We start from the raw sequence: 21,233 nt of genomic DNA on the forward strand, positions 1-21,233 counted from the left end.
TCATGGGTCATTTGTTTCATTAGATTTAACAAAGAATCGCAATTTCAATTTGGTTGCATAAGGGAAGAATGTGGTAATCAAAAACCTGAATTTTTTTAAATTTCAGCTTGGATTTTTAGATATGCAGTTTACAAACAAACCATAAGAAGGGTTATTTATATCAATAACACCTGCTTATCAAATGAAGGTACACTTAGTTGATTGTTTTTCCACAGTTATAAAAAAAACTTCAACTGATATATTCCAATGCATGACATAATTTGTTTACTTATATAAAATAAACATTTATGATCTACATTCCTTACGTTAAGTACACAACATCTGAAAGCTAATATGTGATATTTATTCAATGTACTGCTACTTTCAAAACTATAAGTAAGATAGTTACGATTTTGAAAATCCTTTCAAATATTGTCAGATAAATATCCTGAATGTATGACGTTAATGTAAGTTTATGACATATTAATGCATTCGAGAGTTTAAATGGCTGTTAAAATTATTACATATTGTTAAAATTATCAATAAAAAGTTCTTGATGCACACAATTAATAAGTTGAAATTAAGAGTGAAGTGCTTTGAAGATGACCTATTTGCTTCATCAGCCATGAATGATCTTGTCATGTTCACCTCTTTTTAGGATTGATGTACTTTCTGAAATGATTTTCAGGTATACAAAAGTTTTAAAAGTAGTTCTCTTTCATGCAAGACATGATGGTGATTTCAAAAGGCCCTTGAAGAGCAGTATTAATGCATTCTAGGGCTAAAATTATTGTTCTGGTGTGTTCTATTACTTCTAGAACCCTGTACACATTGTATCCACATAACTTCTTAAAGATTCTTTATTTTAATAATCGTTGATCATTGACATACACATCCAAGCACAAAAATGCTTTAAATAATGCAAATATTTATGCTTTGAACTTTTAAATTAAAAAAAAATAAACTTTGTAAAAATTACGAAATATAACATCTCATATAGTCCCCCTCGTCCCAATAGTTATATTTAGAAAAATATTATACTTATTGTAAGAAACAGAACACAAAAGTTTTGGAAATGTCAAAAACTGACAGAGAAATTTAATTTCAAAATTTCGGACTTGTGACGTCATTTCTGAGTTGCCTTGAATGGGTAAGTTAATGAATCATTTAGAATAACTTCAGGTCTATTTCCTCCTTTATATTTCAATGCCATTCAATGAAATTTTTTTTGTGATTTACTAGAATGTAGTATTAAATAACTTATACTTTGGTTACAATTAGTATGTCATAAAATTATCACACAAGTACGTTATAAGTAATGTAGATTCGAAATATGTAATAAAAAATAATGTAATTTTTTAACCTATTTTGATAAAAAAAAGTATGCAGTGAGAGGGTTAATCAATGCTAATAATTTTATGAGTTGGTTATGTGTTGATGTCACTTGCATACGGGTCCGTAATAGAATGAATGCGCACAGAACAGACCATAGTTGGATAAAACTTATTTTAGCAAAAGGAAATCTTTACAGTTCTGAAAGTTTCCAAGTAAATACTCATACAGCTCTTGCTCATTCAGTAGTTACATTGCTCAGTGCTCAATTCAGTAGTTACACTTTAAACTATTATGAACATTAAATACAACACAATGCAATGTGCATCTAAGAGGCAAAGCTCTCACGTACAGGGTGTCTATAAGTAAAGAACCTTATTTCAAAGCTGCATACAAACGAAACCAGTGATCCCAAAATTGTGAAATTTTGTGGTCGACTTAATGAAAAGATGACAATTTTATTCAGGTAAAAAAAAAAAAAAAAATAGTTACAAATAGTGTCACCACAGACTGTTTTACTTTGAAAATCTGTAGTAAAAATGCAAATTTTTGTCAACAGCTGTTATAAAACCTAGAAACCTTCTTGGATACTTGGAGAAGCCAAGAAGGTGTCCAGGGAGTAAGACATTATGACTGTGCTCTTCTTCAACCTCATGCTTCTAGGCTTAATTTGTGTACACGAGCAAGCAATCGTGTTTTTATGGTGATTTTTGTTGAAAGTATTCTACTTCTTGACATTTGATGACAAACGAGGATGTTCCGCCCGCTATTTTGGACAAAACCTTTTCACTTCTCCTGAATGGTGATAGTGCACATAATGTGCATTTGCAACCATGTGAGGATATACCGGGTAATTTTGTTTACAAATACGTGCTAGAATGTTATAGTGATGATTACCGGAACTTGTTTCTTCAAAATTCTTCCAATTTGGATAATGATAAGGAAATTGCATTATATCTTTCTCTTGCTGTGAAAATTGAAAGTGACATAAAATATGCTTTGGACTTGTGTCTTCGGTTAGGCACCGAAGTTTTCAATCATGTGTCGCTTGAAAGTGTGAATAAATAAAAAAGATTTATGAAGCAGAGCAACAACATAAGAGAAATCTACTCCAGTTTGTTAGAAGTAAGTGTGAATTACTTAGAGCTGATAGTGATGAAGTTATTGTTGCATATGAAACAACAACAGTACGTTCCGAGAGCGACATTGATAACTCGATTAATGAATTCACGAATGCTATTATCTTTGCCCATAAAAATTATTTCACGAAAATATTGCAGCCAAAGCCTGCTAGGAGTTGGGAGTTAAAACAACTTGTTAAAAGGAGAAATGCAGCAAGGACTTTTCAAAAGCACCAGACATCCAGATGATAAATCAAGACTCAATGATGCAGTTTGGTCTCTTTCTAATGCACAAGCACAATTCAACTGGGCTAACTACCTCGAATCACTATAAGCAGATGATTATTCTGTTTGGAAAGCAGTTTCTGTACGTAAAAGATGCAATAATAACATTCTGCCCCTCAACCCATTCAGTACAGGCGTGTCATATGTGCATCAGCAGCGAACATTACCTCACGGCCAGGTGTACCACATTTGCCTTTTTAGATAGAACGTTTAATTAATATTTTTTGTTGCCACTAGATGTAGCTGTATGCTTGTTATGGGGAAATATATCGAAAGTTAAGTATGCTTATCTTCATTCCTATGCAATGATTTTTAGCATAGGGCAATGTAATGTCTCTTTAACTACGTCATTTTATATAAACAAATGCACGTGCTCTCGCTGCATTGAGGTAATTTTTATTTTTATTTTTGCGATACAGTGGGATAGACGTTCTATCATTAGAGTATTTTTTATTACTCTTATATTTTTCCTCTTTTTTATTACTCTTAGATTTTTCGTGCTTTGAGATAAATATTTTTAATCATTAGCGAAACGTATCTTTTTTAATGGCAAACGAAAGCAGTATCTAAATGTAGAATATACACAATGACTAATTCGTTAGTTTTGAGTAATGTAATGACTCTTACTGCTTCATTTTATATAAACAAATGAACATGTTCTGGATTTTGTTTAATTTTTTTATTGGTTATAGTGGAATAGATGTTCTATCATTAGAGACTTTTCTGTTTCTCTTAATATTTTGTATCGCTTAGTGACAGGTTTTTTTTTTTTTTTTTTTTAATGGCAAAACGAAAGCACTATCTGACCATAGAACATATACAAATGCTAAATGAGTCAAATTTGCTCAGTAAAATAGCAGCAGATATTATATTCCTGTGACTAATGCAACGTTGAACTTTGTGTACACCCAGGTTTCAAAGAATATCATACACTGTCTCATTTTGAAACATTGCTTACTTTTTGTTGTTTGCTCATTGAATTTTTATGAAAGACAGTTTTAATATCTTTAACTTTTAATTGTCTGTTGTGTTAAATAAAATCTGCGATTGTTTGGATATTTTTCCATATATATTTATTTGTGGGATAAGGGGAAAATTATAATATTCTAGAATGCGTATTTTATAAAATTTTTAAGGAAAATATAATAAAAAAAATTTTAATTCTGACGACTACCTGAATGTTCTCCTCATAATGTACCCAAAATTGGATGACAAATTTCATTTATATGAATTTTTTTGCAAAGTTAGGCTTAGCAGCATAAATTGCCTGTCCCCACAGGACGACACATCAGGTTAATGCGGTGTCCCAAAAGAATGCTTTGGTAACAGAGGTGCCTGTCGCAAACGGGCTAAAGGCCCCAACAGGATCCACTACGCTGAAACTGAGAAAGCAGAACTTTCAGCTATGCACTCGGAATCTCAGTTTTGCATTACCAACATTCACAACCCAATAGAAGAACACACTGCCTCTGACTTTCATGACAGGTATTCAACAAATCCACTCACAAACAACTGAGTTTTAGTCCATCCATCGGAGGTACATGGTTACATAAAAAACTCAAACCCAAGGAAAGTTGTGGTATGAACCAAGTTAGGAATAAGATGTTGAAGCACTTACCACTGAAAACGGTTTTCTTAGTAACAAAAATCTTCAATGTTGCAATACGATGGCAACATTTTCCATCTGACTGGAAGACTGCATCTGTTACACCTATTCTGAAGCCAAATAAACCTGCCTCTAATCCTGAATCGTATCGCCCTATCAGTCTACTACCCTCTCTTAATAAGATTATGGAAGTGGTCATATTGAAAAGAGGATCACCTAGAGAAAAGAGAATCATTATTCCCCAACAATTTCCATTTCAGAGTAATCTGTCTATGATGCATCAGCTCTACAGGGTAGTCAAGCATATTTCTCAGAGACTCTACACCAAGAAGGTTACTGGCGGACTATTCATCGATATAACCAAGGCCTTTGATCATTTCTGGTTGGATGCACTCATCCACAAAATACACAATCTGGGCTTCCCACATTACATAACACACAATTCAATCCTACCTAACAGGTAGAGACTTTGCCATCCACCTTTCTGACACCTACTCTACACGACAAGCTATTTCTGCTGGTGTCCCACAAGGGTCACTTTTAGGTCCCACACTATTTAACATACATGTGAACAACATTCCTTGCACACCCAGCACTACACTAGCAATGTAAGCTGATGATATATTGATCGTTACCCAAAGTGCACCTGATAATCCAGTAATCTAACTACACTGAATGGCAACAGTCATTGTTAGTTTAAATACTGTTCTTACAACGTAACAATTGTTTTATGTGCAATTTTAGTTGATTAAAGCTTCAATTGAGCTTATCTAGAAAAGTCATTTATTATATTTATAACAACATGGAACTGACTCCGTTAGCTCAGATAAACCCGTGTTAGGAGGTCCAATGAATGTTAAAAAAAAAAAAATCCAAATTTAAAAATAATCCCCAAATTTAAAAATAATGGGAATGACTGTTTCCTTTGAGAGGGGCAAAGCAATCATAAAAGATCCAAGGCAACAAGATAAGGTCATCCTCACTGCACATAGGTATCAAAGATTATACAAAATTGAAGAGAAGCAAACACACAAAATATACCTTTCCAGACATGAAATTATACATTGAAGATTAGGACATTTCCACCATGATGCAGTGAAGAAACTTATGAAAAGGCATGATTCGAATATGACGTGCGAAGAAATCCATGAAAAGGACACTGTTTGCTCAACATGTGTTTTGTTGAAAATGAAGACTCCATTTCCCAAGGAAAGAGCTGAACGTTCAACTAGATTACTTCAGTTGATACATAATGACGTAATTGGACCTATCACACCTTCATCAAAAGGTGGATCAAAGTGCATTGTTACCTTTGTTGATGACTATTCAAGGTATGCTGTGGTTAAAACTATGAAATCTAAAGATCAAGTCCTTGAAAAATTCATGGAATATAAAACAAAAGTTGAAAATTTCCATAGACTCAAAATCACTACTCTACAAAGCGACAATGGAGGGGAATATGTCAACAATGAATTTGATGATTTCCTAACTAAAAAATGGAATAACAAGACAACTCACAATTCCATGGACACCACAACAAAACAAAGTTGCAGAAAAAATGAACCATACTCTATTTGATATTACTAGATGTCTTCTAGATCCAAACACTCCATAAGAATTGTGGGCAGATGCTGTGACTACGGCCTGCTATTTGTGCAACAAGTGTCCATCAAAAGCTATTGAAGGAAACATACCTGAAGAACTCTGGACCAAGAAGCCTGTGTAAACTGTCACCTGAGAATATTTGGCTGTTGAGTTTTTGCTCAGACTGATTGAAAACATTGCAGAATGGAAAGCTAGGGAAGCGTGCTCAAGAAAGTGTCCTTATAGGGTATCCCGAAGGAGTAAATGTATACACACTATGGAATACATGAAGATAAGTTTTTAGTGAGCGGAAATGTTAAATTTGATGAGACAGTTTTTCCACTGAGGTGGAGCAAGACAGCTATTCAAGCAAAGAAGGAAAATGAACTGACCTTTAACTTAAATCATGAGTACAATTCTGCCAGTCAAGTAAATGTTGTTCCATTAGAAGTACCCATCAGTTGCACCACCACAAGAGTCAAAGATGTTGAAGCCCCATTAAATGACACAGCAGAAGAAATTAAAGGCACAGAATCAGACATATACATGGTACAACCTGGAGGATTTCAAGAACAAGGTAAAGAGCATCTAGTGTGCCATTAAAAAAAAAAAAAAAAAGGCTTGTATGGCTTAAAGCAATCAGGAAGAAAATGGAATTAATGCTTTGATACTTTCTTGAATTATTGTGGACTGTCACGCTCAAAATGTGATCCATGCATTTATTACCATCCAAACAAAGCAGTGTATCTTGGTATCTGTGTAGATGACATGTTAATTGTTGGGACCCTAAAGGAAATACCCACATTTAAGCATAAGGTTGTGCAAAGATTCAAAGTGAGAGACCTAGGTGAAGCAAATGAAATACTATCTATCAGGATCCAGAAACATATTGATGGCAACTTAACATTAGATCAGACAGCTTACATACGAAATTCTGGAAGAGTTCAAATTAGAATCAGTCAGGGAAGCATCAACACCCATGGATCCCACTGTAAAACAACAAAAGGTGAATGATCAAGAGTGGAGAGATATAAAAGCAGAAAGTGACCAAATTCCATATACGCAAGTAATAGGTAGCCTATTACACCTTGCTTGCGGAACACATCCTGATATTGCATTTAGTGCAACCTATATGAGCCATTTTAATGAGAGGCCATTTGAATTACACTGAAGGAGTGTTAAACATCTTTTCTGCTACCTTAAAGAGACCAAACATCTATCCCTTACATTTAGAAAGACAAGCAGATCCCTTGAAATATTCTCTGATGCTGACAAGGTTGACAGAAAGTCCTTCAGTGGATAAGTTCTGATCTTAGGTGGTGCTGCAATATCTTGGTGCAGTAAGAAGCAGTCTACTGTTGCCTTATTGTCAGCTGAAGGCGAATATGTGGTTGCTGTATTTTCTAATTGCTAATTGCTAAATATTTCTATCAATTTTTTGCCATACATGTGTCAAACATTTTGTAGTTTGTTTTTCACAAGAAGATAAACTGCAATTTACACAAAAATGTCATTTTTATATAAAAAATGCCCTAATATTAATATTTGCATCATTTCAAACATTTTTGTAACTAGAACCATGTATCCTCAATCAATGGCTGTGAAAATAAATGCCTTGTAAGGACCTTTATAGATATGGTATTGTTGCTTTTTTTTTTTTTTTTCTCTGACACCAGTTGCTACGTTATTTTCTTCCTTCACATTCGTACAGGGTTCCTGAGGATTTGGAGTGAATAATAGCAATACTACTTGATGGAGTATCGAAACACACTTAACTTAGCCAGTACTAATCAGGACACCTCCAAAATCACGTTACAGTCATCAAAGAACTACTAAAAACACGCTGACACAACCAGCAACACAGCCTTCAGGTTATCAGGCTATAACGAAGAAGAAAGCTTCACTGCAAATCACCAGAGTACAGCTCCCAGCTCTGGTTGGTCGTTCTCGGAACTCCACATACTCTCTAGACTCTCCATGCTACAACTCGTGATGCACTCGAAGACACACAGAGCACAGCTCCTGACTCTTCGATCCAGTCGTTCCTGGAGCTCAACGTGCTCTCTCGACGATGCACTAACCAGGATACACTAAGAGACTCCTTCGGCGCACTCGATGACCCACTCGGCACTCGCTGCCCAGCTGTCAACTCGATCGACTCTGCACGGACTAACTCGCTAGACGAGACACACACTCAATTGGGATTGGGGATTATTCAATTATGGCAAAGCACACGAGGGCTATCTGCCTAAAGAGAGGGGTGCCTTCGTGGAGGACTTTCTAAGGGAAACTGGCTCGTATACTAGTTACATATTGGAAAACCCACGAAAACGCCCATGCAGCCAGCCCGTTCGCGGGATTTGAACCTTGGACCGAACTACCAGTGTTCAGCGTCTTTACCACTCGGCGACACACACTCGATACTACTGACTGCAAACCAGCAGGGTTTATATATCTTTCGGCTTGTGTTCAAGAACATTCTGTGCTAAACCGGTAAGAATTCGTTCACACAAGGTTCTCTACCCGTCCATGGCTTGTCGCCAAATGGGCGATTCCTCGCCAAATGTGGCAATCCTGCCTCCCTTTGCCATTTTATGGCAACCCTAAACCTGCTTTGCGGGGTAGCTATCTCACAGCGCCTGTACATTGCATAACAGTATATATTCAACTCATTATACTACTTGAAGATAGATTAATATTCGTTTATGCATTAACTTACTGTTTTAGGATGGCCCATGTTGTTGCATTTTTGCAACATTTAGTAAATTAATAAAAAATATTAACAAATCACTGATCACAGCTTATTACAGTATTATATTTTACAGTAAACAATCAAAACATTCTTATGGTTATTTTTATGGCGACATGCATGATTACTTTTATTATACCATGCATGAAAAACATTTTAAATAAGTTTAAAAAAATTCGCAGATTTCAGACATTCATTTAAAAAAGTCTAATTAATTAACTCATCCTAATATATTTTTAAAAAAAAGCACTGAACTGTGCTCTGTGCGAAGCCTTTAGTCTTTGAAACATTCTAACCAAGCAGGCATATATGATTTTTTTATTACTATTAAATTTTGAGAAAAACTATCATCAAAAAGTTCGTTAAAAGAACAGAAAAATCTCATATTTAAAGAGCTAAGAGCATAATTATTTTCTCATACTCATTTAAAAAATGTGGAAGAAATGTAAAACATATTCAAATTTTATTCATCATATATAAAATTTCATCTCATATTTATGCATTCAACTTAACCATAAATGAAACACAAATGCTTGAAATAACTTGAAATATATAATTATTATTTAATGAGAGTTACATTATATAAATTTTGCCTCAAATCCTCTGAAAAAGCCTTTAGTTTAGAAAACTATAAAAACAAAGTTTCAAATAACAAAACTGCATACTCAGATGATGAGCGAATAAAGCAATAGAAATATCTTCGTCAACAATATATTTATATGCAGATTTTCCAAGAACTTCTTGAGGTAGATGCCCAGTAACAGTAGATATTCTAGACAAAAAGAAAAAATGCATATAATACTTTATAAGAATCTTCTAACACATGCTGGGTTTCTGCATTAATCTTAAAAAGAATATTCTCAAACTTACACAGATGTAATGCCCATGAGAATAAAATTATAATATATAAAGGAAATATACATTATAATACATATATAATTACAAAACAAATTTTTTAAAAACAAAATATAAATATGCCATAATATTCTTTATTCAAAATTTTTGTTTTAAAAAGAGTCAGAATTTACTTCAATTTCATTCAATTTATAAAGTAATCTTTTTCTTTGTCAAAATAAAAAACTTTCATTGAATTATCTAAAAGTTTTTCTTTTGGTTTCAAAATTCCATCTTTTGTTCCAAATTTTAGCCTTTTGAGCAATTATTTTCTTGCCAAGATTTTTTAGTTTTGCAAATGAATAAATAAAACTAAAATGGCAAACCTGTACGTCACTACTATAATGATATTATTAGTTTCGATTGTAGTCTATTGAATGTGCTCGAAGTTTTTAATTAATTCTTATGAGTTTTAATTAAGTCTTTTCACCTAAGTTTTATAAAGTTTTAAATTCTTTGGATTATGCATAAGTTTAAAGGTAAAAATTTTGATTTAAATTTTTCACTGAAGTATTTTAGTTTTTCACTTACGTTTTCAATTCCTTAAATAAAATAAATTCACTTTATTTAAGGTTCAGGATTCTAATTAGAATTTACTTTGTTTTTTTGAATTTTCGGGTGAACTATTATAATGTGCAAAAATACTATGCATGTTTATGTTTTGTTTTAAAAAAACCACTTTGTAATTATAATACATATATATTATATAATTTATAAATTATAATATAGAAAGGAAATATTACTTTGTTCATTTCATTTTAAAATTTAGCATGACATAATACAAAATTTTTTAATTTATATTAAAATTCAAAAGGTATATGCGGAAGAGAATTAAAAAATAGGGCATAACAAATCTCTCGATGAAATTATTATTATCATCATTTTAAAATTTTCTGATAAATAACCATCTAAAAAATTGCACTTTATTAACATAGTATTTATAAGAATAAAATATCATATACTATTTACAGAACAGGTGTCAATTACCTTCAAATATCCATTCTTTTCACTGATCATGGAGTTACATGTGTTAAAAATTTAAAAATAATGAAGGAATGCAGTGACATTCAACAATATGAACATATTGCCACTCTTAATTCTGAACATAAAAAATGGCTTCTCCCTTAGGGTATTGTACAACATTATTATTAAACTGAAACTCTTTGAACTTAGTTTTTAATTTTACAGCTATAGTTATTTACATTTTTACAACAACAACTAATGTCTCGCGATTACTCTATTTTATATCTACTCTGAAAAGAATACTAAAATAATATTCTTACTGAAAAAAATGGTGAAATTATTTTAATAGGTAACTATCAAGATTATGAACAAGTTGAATTGGCAATTTTACAAACAGTTGGAAGAAAATTTTCAAAATATTTTCTTTCACATTATTGATTTTTAACAGTTCAAAATTGCAAAATTAAAACACGAAACTGCATAACTGTTATTGTCTGTGATTCGCTCAGACTTCAAATCATAAATATGGATCAATGATTTTACAGCTTTTGCACAAAAACTTTAATAAGATATTTAAAAAAAGTGCAAAATTAAATTCATTTTGAGGAGTGGGAAAATCTCTGATCTAAACAGTACACAAGTAATTAAGAGAATACAGTTGTCAAATACAGATAGTTTCTTCTCCTGTGTAGTTTTGAAAAGAACTGCTCAGCTATACAAGATTTTTTTTCACATACGTTATAAATATGAGGATATAACCTTAGAAAGACCAACATAATGCCATTTCTCCTGAAATCAGATAGTTTGCATATTTATTTGTTTCATACACATTTCATTTTTTTGCAATTTTATTTATTATTTTATTATTATTTGGAACGTCCCACTTAAAATCTGAAGTACAGGGTGGGGGATCATAAAAACTTTAAAAAAACATGTAACATCCAAAAATGATCAAATTTTATAGTAAAATAAAATAAAAAAGTATACTAGGTGGGAATTGATTGGAATTTTTTCCTCGACAATGCCAAAAAAGTTATTAAAAAAAACACTGAAAGGTGGCGCTGAAATTAAAAAGTCAACAATGAATTATACAAAAAAGCTGTTTATTACGCTAGCATTTGACATGAACTCCACTATATGGTAAAATGCATTTTAAATGAGTAACAACACAGCAATAGGAGACTGCAATAAGTCTGAATGTATAGATGACACCTTAGCAAATGGCATTTTTCACCTCCAATAACCAGAAGGACCTGAATGATGCACATGGAATTTCAAATGTTTTTACAAGCAGAAGTGTGTTGGAGTTAAATTTGGAGACGGGCCATGGGAAGGTGAAGTGGATTCTGAGTGATGTCTTCTTTTAAGATCTCCATCAGGAATGCCTTGCCTGGATTTGCAATGGATTGTTTGCCATATTGTGTGCATAAATGTTACTGTAGACAATGTACTTCTTTACTGCAAATAAAAACATTTCATACAGAAGCGTTAAATACTGCTCTGCATTCACTGTAACCTTGTCCAGCTATTTATTAGATTTGACATTCGAAAGTAAAATGATCCTAAAATCAAGGAATCTATAAAACTGGACCACCTTCTCAACTTTTGGGAATGAAATGGTGTCTATGTGTACTTATGGGAAATTGACGTGGACTAGATACAACAGTTAAGGATATTGAAACAGAAAAAATGAGCTTATCCACAGAAATACATATGCCAGTAAATGTTCATGGCATCACAACAATTCGAATGGATACAGATCCAGGTTTCCATGAAAAATATTGCTTCAGACACTTATGCTTCTATTTTACATGAAACAGAATGCAAACAAAACTAAATGGAACATGTTCTTCTGGATCCTGCACAAACTCTATATTTGGGCTTTCATAACTTAAACAGTATGTTTGAAATTTTAATGAAACTACTTTCATTCTTCCCACCAAAGTGACCTTCCACTTTAACTAAATATTTTTGTTACTGAAGATCAGAGACCTATCCCTAATAACCCACAAAATTGACAAAGTTTTATTCAAAATCTAAGCATTACTAAGGTTGCTATTTTGCTAAATTTTAAATATTAAAGGTTATGTATTCTATAAAAATTCAATAATTGATTAAGATTTTTTCCTTTGAGAGTAAAAATGACACTAAATTATCTCATATATTTCCCTGAGTGGTCATTCAGAAACACAAAAGGTTATTCCATACTTCATTGATGTTACGCTGAAAATAAAATGCTGATGTATTATGGTTTAGGAATAGGAAAAATCATTACTATTCCATGATGACTATTTCACAACAAAATGGAGATAAGTCAGAGCATACACCAGCAGTTACCAACCTGAGAGTAAAATGTTCCCTTAACAAGGACTGATAAGGTAGACAACATCAGTAGTTACTAACCTGAGGACAAAATGCACCCTTACCAGGGCTAATGGTGTAAACCTTCTAGAGGCAGAAAGTAGCAGACATGGCAGTTGAACATATTAAGGGACTGTAATTGTTTGTATCTACAGTACTAAAGGTCTTTTTAGAACTACAGATGAATTTTCAACAAATTTCCACTCAATCCTGGTACTTATTTATTTCCCCCCCCCCTTTTTTTTTTTTTTTGTCAAATTGAAAGGAATAACAGTTTTTTTTAATCAATTAAAGTATACAGAAACTATCCACCTATGGGAAAAGGTGACTTTCATGAGAGAGGTGCCTCATATGTATATAACGCATGAGGAAAGCTCAAAAACACCTATGCAGCTAGCCAATTCACCAGAATTCAAACTCAGATCAAATTACCACTGTCAACTGTCTTATCCACATGGATACAGGTGGGCCTATTTCACATACTGAATTCAGGATTATTGATGCTTGCCAGCAAATGAACTAAGATTTACAGTTCACAGAAACAACATTTCCTCTGGAATGATACTACAGTGTACTGAAAAATTAATCCACAGTTTCATAGCTAAAAATCTAAGATACCATTTATATTTAAAGTAACGGCTTATTTATTTATTTTTCTCTCCTCACAGGTTAGAGATAACACTGTTTTGTAAGAAGTCAGAATAATGCTAACTTTTGATAACGATACCAATAGCTATATAAACATTTTCTGAAGCCTTTCACTTGAGGAAGATATTATTTGCTAGTAGTAAGTGATACAACAGAAGGCACAGCAATGGATCAGCACCATTTTTACTATTAAGGCTCCAGCTTTTGTCATAAATAAAGGAAGAGCAGATTTTTTTTTTCAATTTTTCAATTGCAAATAGTAATATCAAATATAAAATAAACATTATTTGTATTGCAATTAAATATAAAGCAGGCTTAATAAAAATACAGACAAAGATATATCATAATTTGTGGTAATATGACAGCTGATATGCTGGTGAAAAATTCAAGCACAATGTACAGGGAATGGACAGTTTAGTTTTATCTTAAATACATATAAAATGCAGGATTTCAATTCAGCAAAATGACGAAAAGTATGCTTGATAATGGAAAAATTAAACAAAATTATAAAGCTATTAATGGCATATATTTAATTAATGAGTGGTTACCTAAGCCATCGAATGCAAGCTAATGGTCAATCGTGTTGCATTTTTGTATTGACCACAAGCTGCCTACATATTGTTCTATAAGATTATTATTTTATACTTTACTGATAAATAACATTACTCACAAAAATGAAACTAGATCATATTCACAAAATGTTTGGGAAGCCGTGATCCAATGAATTACAAATAACACCTACAAGAGTTTAAAGAAATTACTTCTTCACTAGAAGTCAGCCAAGCACGAAGGTATCCAAATGTGCTTATTGCAGAGAATTTATATGATATTGTTATTACTAGTGGCATGTTCCCATAGGAGTTTTTCAAAATTACAACTTGCAGAAACATTCAGTCGGTCTATGAGGCTAATTATTTTAACAGTAACATCTGTAGACAAATAATTGCATTTATAACTGACACAGAAGAATTATTTTAAAATTTTGCCAAAATAGAATCAAAAAATTAATTTTTGTATTTTAAGATGCAATACTTTTCTTTACATACAGGTTACACTGATATACTCATACAAATATATTAGTGTCAATGGATAAAAGCTTCTAAATCTCATTATTTCATACTTTTATAATATTCATATGAGTATGTACCTGTTTGTGTGATAGACAATGTAACAAGATTAAAATTTTCTTTGCTTATAGGCATCAGATACTTTTGTGCCACCCCTGCATCAAGCAAAAGACAGAACTAAGACAATAGAAAAGATCACTGTCTCTAACATGTAAAGTCATAAATAGAGAAGTAATACCTAAGACTTTTAGCTGGGTTGAGCAACAAAATAAAGACACAAAGAGAAGCAAACAAATGAAAGAATGATCTAGAAAAAAAGCTACTACTTTTGCTTACAACAGTGATGACAGTGATAGTTTGGTAGTAAGCTGGTTGACTGTTTAAAAGACACACACACCCCACAAAAAAAAAAAAAAAAAAAAAGCTATCCATTTAAAGAAAAATGCATATAATACTCATATTTACATTACACATGAGGAAAACCATAAAAATCCCACACAACCAGCCTATATATCAGAATTTGAATCTACAGTTGCCAGCATCATATATTCAGGGATGTCTAGGTACATCATCATCTAATATATATGGTTCTAGATTATTTAATATGGTAAAGCTATGAGGGCTATCTGCCAATGAGGAGGATGCTTTCATAGTACTTTCTGAAGGAAGCTGGCTCACATTCACAGTACGTGGGTAAACAACAAAAACTAACCAAGGTGATATGATAAAGGCCTATTAAACAACAAACTATGTTATAATTTTGCATATTATCTGCATAATGATGATTTTTACAAGAAAATGGCTTATAGTCACAAAATTAACTAAGTTAAATACAGTACATACAGTACTTCAAAAGTTCAGATCCTTAATGAATGAAAATTTCTGATCATAGTCTGCTTTCTTGATGAGTGCCATTTTTTCGTTACTAAGTCCCGCCATTTTTGCAGTGTCACTAACTTTCCTAGCTAATTCCTGTAACTTTTTTTTGTTGCTCAATGTATTCCGTTGCAGTTTCTAGAGCCTTAACCTTGTTGTTATGTGAAATTCTGCAACATTTAACAGCTGGTGCTCGATCCTGGCCTTCAATTTTGTTTCCATCTCAATGGACAAGAGTGAGAATTTTTCATGAGTTATTTCATACTGATTCAAACACCACAATATTTGTCACACATACACATAATGCAGGAATAGTAACAGAACATAAGTTGATCTGTATAACAAAATGATCTTTCAGTGATAAACTGCACTGCACTGAATGACAGACATGAGTTGTCATGTTATGAGTCTGCAGTAGCAACAACAACAAAGACTATGTTTACAACTTGCCGTTCTTGCTGCCAACTGATGGTATATTTTTGTGATGGTATGTCGGACAATGCTAAGCATTGGATAAGCAAAGGTCAGAAAAGCAAGACTCTACTGTACCAGTATTCAGTGGTCTTAGCTACTTGGCCATGCTGCGGCTCTTCTAATGGACATAATTATTGCAATTAAAGAACAAACAAAATAAAACTGCTTAACTCCTGTATTTTGATGAATTTCTATGCTAACTACATTAGCATAGATCATAAATTGACTCAAACACATTTTTTTTTTCCCCATTCTGACTTTTGGATGGTGCTAAACATTAATTATACAGTCTCCCCCTTTTTTTTTTTTTTTTTTTTTTTTTTGTGGGGAGCTTAGGGATATCAAATGCTAATGTACCAGCTTTGAAACAATATAAATTATGACGATTCTGACAACTATTATTACATGTAGAGGTAAAAGTAGGAAAGCAAATGGTTATGTAACTAATAAAACCTACTTTTCATATAGAAGGATTTAGTATCAGCTGCAGTAGTGTATAATTAGTTTGTGCAATGAATTTTACATATATCACGTACAAACCTATGATCTGAAAATAGTATTGTTCCATCTAAACTATGTCTTGTTACATATTCATCAGCAGTAGCTTCTTCTAATGAAAGTTGATTGTAAGGATTTGGATCAACAACACGAACAAATGCTTTAAACATATGAGTTACTATGCAACCTGAAATAAATATTACATATTACTTAAGACTTACAAGGCATTTAATATATAAAATTAAACAATAAATATTCAATAAAAAAAGAAAATACTCTAATTAAATGAAAACTAATGCTGAAGCACATGAAAATAAACAACAATTAAACTGTGCCGCAGCTTTACTACACATATTGAACAAGCATATTAAACTATTACACAATGTTTTTAATGTATAATGATCAAAGAAAATTATATTTGAGGAATTATAGTGATCAAAGAAAATAATATTTCAGAGGAATTTGTGAAATTACTCTGTTCCGAATTCTTAATTTCTCAAACACAAGATAAGACAAATTAAATATAGATTAAAATAACTGACCTTACAAAATATTATATAACTTATAATTTAAAAATAAAAGAAGATAGTTTAGAGGAACACAAAATGAGAACACAATGAAAAAAAATCCTACAGCACTTAAAATTCTGGTGATTTTTACTGGTTACAAAGCAAATATTTTAAAACAGGTTCGTTCCACCATTTTAAGTTTCAGATGTTTCAGAGAAATAATTTTCACACTGCAGTAATGAACATTTTCAAAAGTATCAATAACAGTAAAGTTCAATAACAGTAATAGGAATATTTATAAGTAATTTTTACACACATGCTGACACTTTTTTTTGTATATTTTAAATAAAATTAGGCAAGAAAGAAACTTGAGACTAGCATAGATTTTGAGGATGATTTCTAATAGTTCCCTCTTCTTCAGAAGCAAAAATTTTTTGCTGTGGTCAGGAGGATCAAATAAGCAAGTTTATAAGTAAATAAATGGATCGATGAATAAGAAAATTCATGTAACACTATCTGTTATGGAAAACATTAATGAGATGTGAAATTGTTAAGATAACTAAGTTATGATATTAAAACGTTAATCATGTGTTTGCAGCTTAAAAAGTAAGAAATAAGATTTAAGCAACCAATTTACAACAGAAATATCCAAAACGAAGAGAGTTCAAGAAAGAGGCACCAACACTGCACGATTTTACTGTCATGCAGCACACATGTGAAGACACAAGAAAAAAATTTATGTAAATTCATATAAATAATTTCCAATGAAATTAGGTGATTTGGTTTTAGAAATTTATAAGATAACACTATGAAATCATGAAAAGGATGGAAGTTTTATTTTGTTGCAAAATATAGTACACTGGGGTTTATTTAAAAAAAATGTGCATGTTGAAATTTGTAAAGGTGCTGTAATTTTGAGTTATGTGAATATAAGCTTCATATTTACGTTCTGTTTCATTAAAATTATTGTACCCTTTAATTTATATTCCATTAGCACTGCATTATGGTTTTCTACATACTTATAATAAATCTGGTTAAGGTAAATTAACAAATTTTGAAAACTGTTATTTAAAAAAAAAAAGTATTATGTATACAGAGTGTTCTGTTAATGAAGTGACAAACACAAAGGGGTGGCAATAGATGTTGAGAACAATATCTGCCAAGGAACACATTATCACAGGGGTTCTCAATCAGGTGAGATCTTTTCTCTTAGGGCAGATTTCATAGCTTCAGGAGGATGTAGTCAGCCTTTTATTTACCTGTTAAATATTTTAGTTTATGAATATAAAAAATTAATTTCAGTCAAGTTTTGCTGCTAATAAAGCCTTTCTATACTTTTCTTGTTTCATTTATATAACAAATTAAAAAAACAATCATAATTTAAATAAATACATGTGTTGCACACAGCTGTACCAGTTGCAACAATAAATGTATGTACAAGCTTTGGCAGATTTTTTAATGATAAACTAGAGACATGAAGCAATAGATTAATTTTAAAATAACCATTATGCATTAAATTAACATAGATGATAATTGCATAGGAGGAAAAAATCAACGAACCATGGCGATAACGTAACTTGAAGGATTTTGGGGTCTATTTGTTCACTTAGTGTTGCCACAGTACTCCCCCTCTATTGGCAGCGAAATTAAAGGTACCAAAATTGGACCCAAAGTCCAGAACGTGTATGCTGGAGAACACTCGGTTTCGGGGTTCCAAGCTCAGGTGATGATGCAGAGGCAATTGGAGGTGTAGACATTAGTTGTGAAGGTGTATAAATGTTCAACATGCCTTTGAAGATGGTGTGCAAGTCCAGTCTTGACAGCTTCCAGTGTAAAAAGAAAGGCTGATTTAAGATGAGCAATGCTCACCACTGTCTCTATTTCCAACAGTTCTTGGATGTGCCACATAGAACTAGATGTAGGCCTATATAAGTGGGCTCCTATATTTTGTAAGATATTTTTTTTTATCACAACTTAAAAACACATGCAAGGATGTAGTGAGTTTTTTGGGAATAAAAAACCTCTTGAAGTAATAGATAATGTGACCATGGTTTCACATAATTGTCTAGAAATGCATGAGACTTAACATTGTTCGAGTTTTTTGCTGGGTTTATGAAATCTCCAAGTAAACGTAAACTGGCACTGTAACCATTTCAGATATAGAAGAACCCAAGTCCTCTCATAATGTTGTTTTTAATCCTAAAAATACAGTGGGAAGAACATCAACCCGGTAAACAGTATGGCATCTAATGGCCCGTTTAAGAGATCGGTGGAACCTCTCAACGAGTCCACTGTAACTTAGGTGGTACAGTGATGAGGATAAATAACTGGGACTCGAACTGCGGTCCCTGGTAACACAGACTCCAAACTGTGAAATCCAAGCATAAAATATGTTTTGGCCACTGTGTCAGGTGACATATCCACAAAAGGGACAGCCTCTTGTCAACGTACGTATCTGTCGACACACGTAAGAAGGTATGTATAACCTTGTGATGGGGATAAGAATTCAATTAACCAGGGTTCGTACACATTTCCTTACATGAAAATTAAGGACTTTTAAGGACCATCAAAGAAAAAATTAAGGACCTATCAGCAAACAAAAAAATAAATAGAATAAAGCAATTATCCGTACAACCGACTTCATGCTTGTAATTTCAATTACCATAAAACAATTTTGAAAATTAAACTAACTCCCTACATGTTATGAAGTAGATAACATTAAATTAGGAACATAATTTCTTGAAAAACATGTATAAGTGTATTTTACACTAATAACAGTCACTATTTTAGAGATTTACATGATTATTATTTAACTTATTTGATATTTATTTAAACACAGTCAACTACTATTATAATCACAATGTAAGAATATTTTGCAGATTAAAATAACTGATTTGTAAACATACAATTTATTTCCTTGGTTTTTTGAAAGATACTAGAATAATAAACTGTACAATAAAAGATACAAAACATTTGTGCTTTTTTTTTAAAAATCTGAAATCGTTTCAGCTATTTTAACATCTAATTTATTTATGTCTATTTCCTTTTCTTTAACTATTCTTCTAAGTTCATTTGCTTTGATAAACAAATCAATGTTCCTGCTGGTCTCAGCTTCATCTGCTAAAGCATCTACTTCTTCATTAATATCTTTAATGTCCCTTTGAAGAAATTTTTTCTTCTGCTTCATATAATCAATTTCTTCCTCAATAATATTTCTTTTCCTCTTTGAATTTTCAGATTTAGTTAAAGATTTTTGTTCTTCTAAATACTGAACGTTCTTCTAAATACTGAACTTCTAAATAACGAATTCCACTTCTTGCAGAAGCTGCTGCTGATCTCATTTCTTTATTAATTTCGATATTAAGAACACCTCCAGAAAATTTTATGTAATCAAATACTGTGCGTTGAAAAATGTATGATGAGTCACTTAAATTTTCAATTGCTTTATTTACAGAGAAGCCCCTTTCCACAGAGGCCTGTTCATGTGACAAGATAAGAATACTTGTCACAGTGAATACTTGAATAGTGAAAATATACATTTTTACTAGATATATATATATAATTTATTTCCTAAACAATATTGATTAATTGATTATATTATCTCCTAAGTTTAATTAAAGTAGAATTATTTTAAAAGAGTGAATCCATACTGGTAAGTTATATTTTGAAAGATATATATATATATATACAGTACAAAGTCCGAGATCCGGACATCCAATATCTGGAATGATCTAAAATCCGGACCTCAAAGCCACCATCAACCAATTTTTTAGGGCTTTTTTGAAGGGAAGGGGTATGCTTTACGCACACGCATTAGATTTTTTTTTTTTTTCATCATAAAAAAACATGTCGGAAATCTCGATTCTTAATCTCAGTTTGGCGTTAAATAAAAAATATCATTATTGAAGAAATAATTATTTTAGCATAAATTTGTGTGATTAGTAACTTGACTCCATAGCTGTGTATCTGCTTGGCATAATCTCAAACCGAAACATTTGTTAATTTTACACCAACTAATATTTTATATCCTTGATGCCGAAATCGCGAATCATTATTTATTGTATTTTGCTTTCATCACCACATGTTTATCAACGGATGACAACTTGAGTGATGACTCATGCAGCGACGCCAAATAAGAGTATTATCCGATTACAGATTTAAGTTCAATGGGCTAAAATGTTGACAAGGGAAGATTTAGCAGAAATTTCTTTCGTTATGCTAAAAATAGATTTTGTTAATGATACTCATAGGACAAATGATTATATTTAGTGCTATCTGAATGAAGAA

At 32.1% G+C, this 21,233-nt stretch overlaps 1 protein-coding gene across 2 annotated transcripts in view; it reads right to left on the bottom strand.

The window, feature by feature from the left end:
* The window catches only part of LOC118184774 (uncharacterized), a 290,183-nt gene that overhangs the window by 98,518 nt on the left and 170,432 nt on the right, over positions 1–21,233 (bottom strand). For both annotated transcript variants that reach the window (XM_085807619.1, XM_085807620.1), the window contains 2 exons: positions 16,480–16,624; positions 9,322–9,428 (listed from right to left, as the gene is read on the bottom strand). In XM_085807619.1, the coding sequence (XP_085663745.1) occupies positions 9,322–9,428; positions 16,480–16,624 (252 nt within the window). The remainder of the gene's footprint in view (positions 1–9,321; positions 9,429–16,479; positions 16,625–21,233) is intronic.

This window comes from Stegodyphus dumicola, chromosome X1 (assembly GCF_044657685.1).
Source record: "Stegodyphus dumicola isolate Sdum_Otavi_A_Nest chromosome X1, ASM4465768v1".
In the NCBI taxonomy this organism is placed as follows: Eukaryota; Metazoa; Arthropoda; class Arachnida; order Araneae; family Eresidae; genus Stegodyphus; species Stegodyphus dumicola.